Genomic DNA, 12,589 nt, shown 5'->3' on the forward strand with positions numbered 1-12,589 from the left:
CACAAACAAGCAAACAAAAATAATACAACTGAACACCTGCAGGAGTTTCCTAAATTCTCATCCTGTATCCTGCAACAGTAAAATTGTTAAAAATTGTAACTTTGAGGAGGAGTAGGCAGTGAGTTGCCTAGTTTTCTACATCTAGGGCTGACAAAAAAGCCTCTAACTGAATGTAATACTTGTCATAACAATGTTTTTCTTTGGACTCTATTAAAATTTTAAAGATGAACCTTTTTGAACCTTTGCTTGATCATGTTTTTAATGTCTACAGCAAGGCACTCTTTATTTATATGATTCCACCTACCTTCTCAGAATGTTTTCACTGCTGTATCCAACTAAAGAATTTGTTTTAGGTTAAAGCTACATAGTCTTTAGCAGTGTTTTGTTTTGTGAAGTATTAGAGATACAGCTGTAGAGGTGATTTGGTTGTCTAAATGTGTGAAGTCGACAGTGGAACTGCACGTGTGTTTCTTGAGTGTTTCAGCCTATCTGCTGTTGGAGAAAAAAACTCAGTTAAAAGCTTCTCTACTTGCGTAATTTCCTGGACTTCACATGGTATTGAGTGATGGGAGTCTTATTCCCTGTCTGTCTGTCTTGTGTGAGATACAGAAGACTGACCAGCTGCTGGTATTTTGGAGCATGTATGAATCCCATACCTTTTAACCAGTTCTGTTTTCTGTCCTAGCAAAAAGTATAAACTAAATAAAGCTGTGTTCAACCACTGACATTGAAACCTTTTCTTTCAATAGGCTTATGATAACTTAAGTTTAAGTGATCACTTACTGAGGGCGGTACTAAACCTGCTAAGAAGGGAAGTGTCTGAACACGGGCGCCACTTGCAGCAGTATTTCAACCTGTTTGTGATGTATGCCAATCTAGGTAAGCACATTGCACACACTTCTACTCATGGCACTGTAATACACTGTGTTTTTATTAATGATCCATTTACAGAGGTGTAACAGCAGGAGAATCCAGTTTTCCATCCACAGGCAGGCTGTTCTCATTGTATATCATATAAAATGCTCCCTAGAGCATCTGTCTTCCTCCAGTTTGGAGCCTTCCTGCCATCCTTGGAAGGATGAGAAGCTTGGAGGAGTAAGACTATGTCCTTCTGAGAGAGGATGAGGGTAAAATTTTAAAAAGTGCTTGAGCATTGCTGTTTATCAACTCGTGCAGGAAGTTATAAATGTGAGTTCCCGTTGGGTTACTTTGTGGCTAAAGTGTTAATCAAGTGTATCAATCCAAATGTAGTTACCTCAGTGTTCCCACATAGGATTGACACGTGCACACAGAGTTCTGGAAGTTCTTCCAAGTGGGTAGACACTTCTAAAGGAATTTGATTTCCTATCTGTAAAATTAATCTGGACAGTTGTGTTAATCTAATTACACCTGTAACGTCTGTTGCTTTCATATACTTTGTCTACCAAAGCATTCTCTGTCAGGCAGGTTCCACCGTGACCATCAGAGTGAACTGAAAGCCATTACAGAGAAGAAAGATGCAATTCTTCTGCTCTGCCTTTTCTTTACTAGCTTTTCATAGTCAGTACAGTTGAGGTCTCCAAGTAGGACAGCACTCAGAACCCAGGGGAAATACAATTTTATTTGTGGGTTTGAGAATTATCACAATCTACCTGCAAGGATAAACCTGAAAATGCAGTGCTAAGCAGTTGTGCTTGTCTTAGTTCTGTGACCTGAAGGCTTCTCTCTGCATGTAGACCTCATTCAGCAAAAACCACAATAACATAATTCCTGCAGCACCCCAAGTTCTCTGTCAAAGATTAAATTGTCTGACATTTTGAGAAATCAAATAATACATTGTTCGTGTCAAAGGAAGTGAGAGATCAGTTCTACAAAGGATGTAACTACAAAACTGTCAAGCATAATCAAAGAAATACCATAAATAAAAGCTCTTAGATTCCTCCTTCTTATCAGAAAGGTGGAAGGTAAGGTCTAGTTGTGTTTCAGAATAAGAAAAAACTTGGAAATATATGGAAAATTGTGACTTTTAACCAAAATAAGAAACAAAATATGAGATCAGAAGGGACATAGGGAATTTCCTGGTAAGTACTTGTGTAGTATGTGCAGGTATTCATGCAGTTAAACTAGGTGTATGTTTGGGGTTTTGGGTGGGTTTGTTTTTTGGTTAGTTTTGGAGGTTTTCTCATTGGTTTTGCTTATTTACACTTATTGCAGAGTATGGCACAGCTACAAACTTCACACATTTCTAATTGATCTATCCAAGACATGATGGAAAAATAACGAAATATACAGTGGGGGGAGTGTTTATCCTATCCTGGGCCTTAAAATAAAAGGATTGATTCACTGTCCAAAAGAGCTCACTGAGATATTGCTATTAACACAGATGCTACTAGTGAGTTACTTAAGTGCTAATGAGCACTGTGAAGAAATTCCAGTAATTTACAGCTCTACTTCAATGTGATTTTTCAGCTGAACGTAATTTTCTTGTGCATCTTTATTGATTATTTATTCCTCAAAAAGCGTAAGTGCTGGTTTAATAAAACCCATGAAGTGAAAAGTTGTGAGTCACGTAAACACCGGTTATTTTTCCTCTAAAATATTTTAAAAAATCAAGTATTGTCAGTGCCAGAAACAAAATATTTTTCTTTCTCCCCTCCCCGTAAAGGTGTAGCAGAGAAGACACAACTTCTGAAACTAAATGTTCCTGCAACCTTCATGCTTGTGGCTCTGGATGAAGGTCCAGGCCCCCCAATTAAGTACCAGTATGCTGAGCTGGGGAAGCTGTACACGGTCGTGTCGCAGCTCATCCGTTGCTGCAACGTGTCATCGAGGATGCAATCCTCTATCAACGGTACAGTGGGTTTTAAGTTTTCCTTAGATTAACTGACTGGATCAGTAAATGCCTTTTTGTGCATATTTAGCTATTATTTGTAAAGTGGGTTAGCTGGAAAAATGTTTTCCTTTTGTGTTTTAGCAACTCCTTTCGTTTAAAGGCAGAAATTTGTTTGCCATAAGCAAAACTGATTTGCTGTACTAAAAAGCCCAGGACAGAAATCTGTTCTGTATTTTATGCTGTTGGTTCGTTCCTTAAAGATGCAGGAAGACTGATTTGCAAAGCAGGAGGTTGTTGATTACAAAATAATAATGGTTTTAGAATAGTTTAAGCATATAGTGAAGACTTGCATAAAGATACTTTTATTGCAAGTAGGCAATAAAAAATAGATTATAAAAGTAATCTGTACAGGAAAACCACCGTAGCAGGCTCTGAGATAGCTAATAATGCTTATCATGAAGAGATGCTGCATTGTTGTGGGTAGCTCCTAAATATGATTTGGTGTCTGTTCTCAGAGAAGTCAGCACTTTAATGTATAAAAGATAAAGAATCAGCTAGAAATTGATTAACCACAGTGTAAATCATTAATATCTCCAGTGGCTGAATAGAGTGCAGTTATTTTTGAGAAATGGTGACAGAATATTGGGCCATGTGGACTTTATAGCCTGTATATGTACATGTTCTGTTAAGCATATTTCAGAAAACCTAATTAGAAATCTGTAGAGAAGCTATTTAATGGTGAACTCATTACAGCTTGATGTGTCAGGCTGTAAAGTCAATAGGCTAGAATGTGCTATAGTGAGATTAATGAACTGAAAATTTTACTGTGCTATAATAAGCTTCAGAATCATTTGGCAGTTTTGACTGGGTTTGTTTCCAGAGCATTATTTGAAGCTTACATTGAAAAGATACTCTACCTATGAAAAAATAATTGTATATTCGCTGTATTCATTCATGACACTGTACTGAAAAAAATTTACGTTGTCTGAACATTACCCTGATTACTAATTAGGATTACTGTTTGCAGAATAAAGTGGTTTTTTGCTTCAGCATATTAAGATAGGAAAGTTCTCCCTTGGAGTTCTGGACATCTTCAAACAATAACTCAAAAACCTGCAAAATTCAGAAACATCAGGAGCAAATCAACAGTCTTTCCTTACACAAAACAAAACTTACTAAATAAGATGCATTAATTTTTATCCTTTCAAGAGCGTATTACTTCTGTACACTCCAGAGATTCAGATGGGACTGTTCTGACATAGATATTCCTCTGAACGCTTTTGCATTGTCTGGTGGAGTAAATAGATGTTGTGTCCTTAAAATATGACAGATTTGGGCTATGTTACACAAGCAGTGAGGCAGATAAATTCAGGAGATAAGAGGATTTCACTGAGAAAAACTCCATGGTTTTTCCTCTGGCATATGAACATGTCTCCAGCTGTTCTGCTTTGATTGTCACTGCATAATCTTATCAAAGAGGGAGAAGTAGCTCTCTCAGGCAGCAAGTGTCAAGCTTCACAATCATGAAAATTAGTTATTTCATACCCTATTTTTTTCAAAGAAAGTCAGCTGTAAAGGGAGGATTTGTGCTTTTTCTCCATCTTTTGTTTTTTGATGAGTTACACCAATTTATATTTTGGAGTGCACTTGAAAGTACTTCAGTACCTTTTAATCTGTAATAACTGTTTGTTCTAGGTAATCCCCCACTTGCCAACCCTTATGGTGATCCTAATTTATCTCAGCCTATAATGGCACTTCAGCAGAACGTAGCAGACATTCTGTTTGTGAGAACTAGTTATGTGAAGAAAATTATTGAAGATTGCAGCAACTCTGAGGAGACCATCAAGTTGCTTCGTTTCTGCTGTTGGGAGAATCCTCAGTTCTCTTCCACAGTCCTCAGTGAACTACTTTGGCAGGTAAAAACAAAAAGCCAGGAGAAAGATGGGAATATAAATGTGTGTGGTGTAAGATTCTGTACTCAGACATGGGTGTTATATTGAATACTGAACAGGTGCTTGATAAATAAATGTTCCTTAAGATGGCATCCTCTGACAGTATTTACACTCTTAGGTCTGTATGTCTCGTTTAAGTACTAAGAGAAGTCCTTTTATGAGTGTAGGAAAGCAATCAACCTTTAATGAGTCAGGAATGCTGTGTTAAGGATTGAAAGTAGACTGTGGTGGTCTTTATTTATTCCAAGAGCATCACCTAAAGGCTTTCTGTCATTATCCATGAAAGAACTTCTTAAATTCCTTGGAAAGATAGAATTAATTTCTTAAGATCTCTCTTGTACTTATTTCAAGTGTGTTCTTAAGGTTCTCTTTTACAAGTTTGCAGAACATACTTGGTTTCAAACTCAGCAAAGAAATACAACACAGCAAGGTCTGTGTTACATTTCCTTTCTAATCTCTGTGAGGTCAGTCACGCTTTTCCACTCCCAATAAAATTTTTGACTTCTTTTAGCACATCTTTATATTTACCCTTCTTTTTTTTTTCATGTAAACATCACATTTTAATATGTCCTTTTGTTTGGCTTTGACTTGAAAGAATCATAGTAAAAATCACTGTACTGATGTTTTGCTAGCCATGTAATTTACATTTTAGGATAACCTTTTGAACACATTGCCTAGAAGTAGCAATACTGGTACAAAATGCCATTTTGCAATTTTGCTTTTCTAAAGGTGTTTTTAAAGGTAATTTCTTCAGCATCTCACACTTTGGGCTTCAGATCACTTGTATGAGAAAGTCATGAGGAAACATTTTGTCCTTTACATAACTTAATATTTTAAAACCAAAACAAATACTGAACAAAACCACAACCCCTAAAATTCCTGCCACAATCAACACTTTTTAGAAAAGAAGTCCTGTATCTTGAAATATCCTTTAATTACAGAAAACTTCACTTCAAATTAATTGTGTTCTTGTACTGCACCGTGTAAACTTCAGTGCTTCAAGAAATGCTTTCTTATGTTCTATGCATTTTCCCTTTTTAAGGTTGCATATTCATATACATACGAGCTTCGACCTTATTTGGATCTGCTTCTGCAAATCCTGCTAATTGAGGACTCTTGGCAAACTCACAGGTCAGTATTTACCTGTCTTTTTTTAATTCAGTATTGGTTTGTACACGTTGTTTTTCCAATGGTTCCGTTGCTAATCCTTTAAGAGGTTTGTTTTAAATAGATCCTAAATCAAAACATGCAAATAAAGCATTTTTTTCTGGTTTTTATCACGAATTTTGAAATCAGTACTGTTTTTCACCTTGACCTTCCTTACTGTTGAGAAATTTGCTGGCTATTTGTGAGAATAGTCCATTTTTCAAAAGTTTTACATAAAAGAGCATAGGTGAGATGACACAAAATAAATGTCATCAATGTGCTACCTGTCAGTATTTCACAATTTCAGTGTTTCATAATAAGTGGTTATAGGTAGTATTGGATTTACTAAATAATTTCCAGCTGTGTCTTATAAGAAATTTAAATTACTTGGAGTAAGAGCACACTTGCTGCATGCAGTAGAGGTATGGGAGTGGATTCCTGTCCTTAACCTGTGGAATTTGACTGCTCCTTCAGGATGTTCTCAGTTGCCTGGCCTTAGTTTAGGAGGGAGTCAGGGAGGGGTGGTGGTTTGGCTTAACCACACTCCAGAATGTGACAACTGAATTGTAGGAATTTCTTCTTTTTCTTTAGAGGAATTGCAGTTTAGAAAAGTGACAGAAATACCCTTTGCACACAGGTTTTCAGTTTTGCATATATATGTGTATGTAGTGCACATATCATGCAGTTTGATTTTATTTTCTTCTTGATAAACAAATACTTCTAAGATGTGTCTTAAGTCCACAGAGTGCTGGAGGATGGCCATACTTAAGTGGATATGAAATGAAATAGTATATTTTTAGGGTTGAACAGCAGGTGAGAAATCACTAAATGGTTGTTGTGGATAATCTGCATTTAAAATAACAGGGTATGAAGGGGGTTGAATGTTGTAGTGTGGCTTCCCTGGAGAAGTCCATCACTCCATGTTCAGGACTGCAGTCTCAGGAGTAGCTGTATGGAATTGTGTTTGGCTTCAGCAGAGGAGTATTAAATGGCCAGCTGCAGTCATCCACTGACTGAAATGCTGCTGTGCTGTGCTTGGTTTGGCTGTGATGATCAGAGAGTGTAAATGATCTCTGTCTTCTCTTTAAAAAGAACAAACAAAACAGCAAACCAGCACCAAACAAACAGCGAAACTGTCCGTGGTAAATGGGGTCTTGTAACTCCTGGAAAACAAACATCATCTGACCTTAGGCAGTGTGTGTGTCCCTCAGTGCTCCTCCTCTTCTGGCACTGCTGCCATTCCTTGGCCTCGGACCCACGCTCTTAAATTTCTCTTGATTTGACAAGTTCAAGTGCAGAGTTTGGGATAATAATGTTCCAAGTGCCGTCAAGTTAAAATAGCTGAAGTGAAGCTCGTCATGGCTCTCGGATGGAGCCGGGGCTGACAGCTGCCTGCAGTCTCTTCACTGCCTGTGCCAGGGCTGCGAGGAGAGAGGGCAGTTGCTTTTCCTACCATGAGTTGAGCTCTTTGAGACTTCTTTTTCAGAGCCAAAAATTTGTCAGTTCGCAGTTTTTGCACAGTTTCAGGGTGGCACTTAATTCCTCTTCCCCTTGTTTGAGAGCAGAAGGCACAGAAACTGGGCGTAGTTCCAGGGAATGCCCTTTTTCCCAGGCACAAATATGTACCAGTTCCTCTTCAGAGGGACTGCATGTAAAAGAGTGCATCTTCGAGAAGCATTACCAAGTGTAAGCAAACATTCTGTTGAGGATTTAACTGTTCCAGTTCTGTAAGGACTGTAGGGGTTAACAGGACTGTTTTGTAAATGCAGTAGATACTTTTAAAATAAGTAATAAAGATTAACCAGTTACAGTTGATTACTGTGATTAGAATTAATCATACCTACATTTTTTATATGTATATCTTATTCTGTTAGTTTAAATACTACCAAACATACTAAAAATATGTTACATATATGATAGTAAGTTTATCTTGTGATTTTAAAAATCCTCTTGACTAACACCAGAAGTCAGAACACAAGCTGTCCCTTTTATAACTACCATGTAAGTGGAGCCTTAATTTAAATACTAAAACTCTTTAACACTTGAAGTGTTGTTGTTGTTTTGGTTTGGTTTTTTGTAGGATTCACAATGCACTTAAGGGAATCCCAGATGACAGGGATGGACTGTTTGACACCATTCAACGCTCGAAGAATCATTATCAGAAAAGAGCTTACCAGTGTATAAAGTGCATGGTAGCTCTCTTCAGCAACTGTCCTGTAGCTTACCAGATCCTTCAGGTGATACCTTTCATTCTGTTTCTTGCTGGTTTTTCCTAGTTCTGTGGTTTTTAAAATTAAAAAACAAACCCCACCATTATTCGTTTTTTATCACTTTGATGAAATTGCAGCTTCAAAGTACAACTCATTTGAACCTTCCTGTATCAGAAAGTCAGTGCATGGGAATGAAAGCAATTTGGTTAAATTCACACTCATGATTCTGTGATGCAGCTGCAGATTCACAGACTTCATTTCAAATTTGGAGTTTTCTTTGTGCAGAAAAGGGTATCTGGGAACTCTTTCAAAGCAGCAGCAAATGGGTTGGTGGCCTGTTCTCTAATAGCTGATGTAGAGGAAAGGAAAATTGTGTCTCTTTTCAAGATTAAAGGAAATAACCCTGAATTGTTCATTTTCCACCTGCAGAGCAATGGAGATCTGAAGAGAAAATGGACCTGGGCAGTAGAATGGCTTGGAGATGAGCTTGAGCGTAGACCTTACACTGGCAATCCCCAATACACCTACAATAATTGGTCTCCACCAATACAGAGCAATGAAACATCAAATGGCTACTTCCTAGAGAGGTCACACAGTGCTAGAATGACTCTTGCAAAGGCTTGTGAACTCTGCCCTGAGGAGGTAAAGAATAAATTTGACTTCAGTAAAAAACTGAGTAAAATGCTTCTGTAAACAATTAACCTTAGCAACACTCTCTGGTCATTGAAGAGGTAACAGATTTCATAAGTGTTTTCTAAATACAGATTGATATTTTTGTTGACTTCAGTTACATACTCCTGTGCATTTTTCAGCTTTTGTTACAGTTTCTGTAGGCATCTGTCACTTGGAGAATTAGCAGTATGGAACTGGAATTAAACATTTAAAGTAGATTACGAATGGGTCTGTATTTCCAGTAATATGTTGACAGAGGGAATTTTTATGTAGTACAGTACAAGCTGTAGGTGACACCGTGGAGTGGAATTTTTCTCCAAGCATGTCTGAAACAATCACAAGAATGTCTGAAACAATCACTTCCACGTAGGATTTGTTCTGGATAGAATAATTGTAATATGTTTTACCTAAGTAAATTAAATGGTGGTTTTTTCAAACTTTAGGAACCAGATGATCCTGATGCCCCAGATGAACATGAATCTTCTCCACCTGAAGATGCCCCACTGTATCCCCATTCACCTGGTTCCCAGTATCAACAGGTAAGAGCTCTGAGTTGAACCATTTATTCAGAATTTCAGGTTTGGGGTTTTTTTTTAGCATTTGTGGTAACTTAAATAATATGCATTTAGCCAGAAGCATATTATTGTCAAATATCACCCTTGGAGGAATAAAGATAAGGGTACATCTCCATTTTGCCAGGAGCAGTTACACCATCATATCTTCAGATGAGAATTTTATCAGATCAGGGATTAATCATCCACAGAAAGACCAGAGGGACTGATGTCATCACAGTGACTGAATTTGATTCCGTCACATTTATTGGCATTGGTAATATTTAGTGAGTTGCTTTCTTGTTTTCAAATACAAAACCAAGCCTCAAATCCTGAATTTCAGTTTGGATAATTGGAAGGCTTTTGGAAAAAAGCAGATGGCTTTGTGCTATGAACACTGATCTCTAAATCTGAAGTAGATACAAAATCTAAATCTGTTTTTATGATAAATGCCTGCTTTGTTAATATTTTCCGCTGGAAAGCCAGATCTGAAAGAAATCCTTACCAGGGTTTTTTTTATTGAATGGACTAATTAGATCCCACACTTAGTTGCCATTTTTTGTTCCAATTCATTTTATATATTCCAAATCTGCTAATTTAATTTCCTTTCCTGCCCAAATCCGTTTTCCCCTCCATCTTGCTTTCCTTACTTGATGTTCTCAGCAGAGCAGTTGGTAAGTCATGCAGATTTTCCCACTCCTTTCTGAGCTCCCAAGTTCAGACACATTCTGTAACCTCACCATTATCCGTGTGATGTGTTCACTTCCTTGCAAGAGATGGCATTTCTCACTAACACACACAGTCCTCATATTCCTAGTTACTCCACAAACTCTGCAGAGCAGTAGATAAATGAGGTGTTTTTGTTGGCCAGATCTGTGTATGACTTCTTAAATTGGGGCAGAACATCTGCAGAAAACTGCTGGTCTAGATTTCGTTCAGTTCTGTAACATTGATTTTCCCCCTTAAAAATTAAAGTGTGCTGCATAAATACAGGTATGCTTTTTCCTTTGTTTTAGGGAAAAAACCAAGCTGGTTGTTAATAAAATATATGCACAGTTTAATGGGGCAGCACGTAGGCAACCTCTCTTCGTCTCCTTTTCTTTCTTTCTTGCTGCTTTTGCTTTGCATGTAACTGTTTGTTATTCAAAAGCTGAGATTGCTGTTTCAGCTGATCTTGTACCTTTTACAAGTTGAGTGTTTGTTTCCCTTCTGTGTAAATCAGAAAGGTAAGTGACAGGTGTGGATCAGAGGAATGAGGAGGTGGGATGTGTGTCCATACAGGTGTTGCCCCAGGAGAAGCTCGGTGTGCGTGAGGGCACAGTTCAGTGGAGTGAATGCAAAGGGGGAAAGCAACGAGTGAGGGAACAGCCCACAGGTTTAAAGCCCCTTTCAAATGTTCCTGTTTCCTTGCAGAATAACCACGTGCATGGACAGCCATATACGGGCCCGGCAGCACATCATATGAACAACCCTCAGCGAACTGGCCAACGAGCACAAGAAAACTACGAAGGCAGTGAAGAAGTTTCCCCGCCTCAGACAAAAGATTAGTGAAATGCACATAATCAGTTAACTTGCTCCATCAAGACTGTGCACCCAGGCCTTACAGTCCAACCTTTCTCTGTGTCTGGCTAATATTTAAAACTAGAAAAACTATTCCTAATCAACATGGAGTGGAGAGTCTATTCACTGTCTTATCTGCAGAAAATTTGCTGTCAATATATAACCCGCCTGCAGTGGAAAGTGTATAGTGTTTTGTAATAAATGGCCTGATGCTAATGTGTAAATGGCAAAGGTGTATATAGTATATTAATGTTTGACTGTTAATTCTTGAGCAAGAAACATTTTTTTTTGTCTTGATGAGACTCACAGATCTACAAAAACAAAAAAATAATTTCTTGATATATCTGCTGCGCTCTGCAACCAGTGTTGCCTGCCTCATGGCAGTTGGATCAACTCCTTTACGAAAAAGCCTATCCATGTCAACCACAAAAATAGTTTCATGTTAATTCTTTGCCACTGGAGTCGATTTTACTATGAGCAACGTAATGGCTGGTAACCTTTTAATTATTTGGTTGATGTGGAAAATTGGTGATGTAACATTGTTTCTAGATCTTTTTTCATTGCCTTTTTCATTCTGGTATTAGGTTAATCACTTTGAAGCTATAGTTATGCTGTAACATTTAGCATGGCTTCACACCAAGTTAGTGTAGCCAATGAGGGGAAAAAAAAAACATAAAAAAAAAAAACCAACAAAAACAAACGTGACAGCAGTTGTCCCAATGTGACAACTGCATTGCTCAGAACTTTTTCTTCTTACACCTAGACTATAAAATGGGGAGGGAAAATGTGACAAACAAGTGGTTTTCAGTTTCACATATGTTCCTCACATCTGATGTTTGACAGTTCTCTCTCTGGGTGGGATAAAGAACACTTAGTTTTCAGTAATAGGAATTTAAAAGATTTAAAACAAATATGCAAAAATTTGCTATGCCAGGATGCCTGGAGCATAATAGACTGTATTTGGTGTGCTTGTTTTGTTTCTTTGGTAGAGCTTATTAGATAAACTTCTAACACTTTCCTTCTACTGCATCCCAGTGAAGTGGAAGTCAACAAAATCACAGAGTACTTGTGAGTGCCACTGCACCAAGTTAACTTGCTGGTTTTCTGCTCGTTCACAGTTCTACTTGAAAGCGAGAATTGTCTTAGCTCTTTATCCATTATACAGAAAATCTTAACATTAGAAGCAGGGTTTAAAGATAAAAGAAACTACTGGTTAGTCAAATACAATTCTGAGGTATCTCTATTCCAGAATAAACATTTGTTTAAAGACTTAAAGAAACGCATCAGTAAATACTGTATTTAAATGAAAATTGGTAACTTGAATGTGTGTAATTTTTTTGGAACCTGTCTAAAAACCAAATACCCCTGCAAAACAGATACAGCCCACCCTATACTATTTAAATATTTTGCTGTTTTATTTTATAGAAATTATTTTGCTGAATTCACAAATAGATTTGATTTAAGAAGAATGTTTTGTCCTGTGGTGTGTGTTGTTTTTTGGGGTTTTGTTTTTTAATGGACTGCACAGAAAGGTGAATTCTGTGCAGTGGCACTATGCTGAATTCTGGAACAACAGTCACATTGAGATTCTGTGCACAAAAAAAAAAAAAATTGGCCCTTAAGAATAAAATAATCAGGACAATTACACTGTAAAAGTTTCTTAATGTGATTTATCTTGTACTTTTT

General features: G+C 37.4%; 1 protein-coding gene across 1 annotated transcript in view; it reads left to right on the plus strand.

Moving 5' to 3' along the window:
* Positions 1 to 12,372, plus strand: part of USP9X (ubiquitin specific peptidase 9 X-linked) — a 98,165-nt gene extending 85,793 nt beyond the window's left edge. The window contains 8 exon segments of the mRNA XM_050331434.1: positions 750 to 879; positions 2,645 to 2,830; positions 4,508 to 4,728; positions 5,807 to 5,895; positions 7,991 to 8,147; positions 8,550 to 8,762; positions 9,236 to 9,331; positions 10,757 to 12,372. Of these exon segments, the coding sequence (XP_050187391.1) occupies positions 750 to 879; positions 2,645 to 2,830; positions 4,508 to 4,728; positions 5,807 to 5,895; positions 7,991 to 8,147; positions 8,550 to 8,762; positions 9,236 to 9,331; positions 10,757 to 10,891 (1,227 nt within the window). The 3' untranslated portion in view covers positions 10,892 to 12,372.
* Positions 12,373 to 12,589: the final 217 nt, after the last annotated feature.

This window comes from Myiozetetes cayanensis, unplaced genomic scaffold (assembly GCF_022539395.1).
Source record: "Myiozetetes cayanensis isolate MyiCay16 unplaced genomic scaffold, myiCay2020 scf5-8, whole genome shotgun sequence".
NCBI lineage: Eukaryota > Metazoa > Chordata > Aves > Passeriformes > Tyrannidae > Myiozetetes > Myiozetetes cayanensis.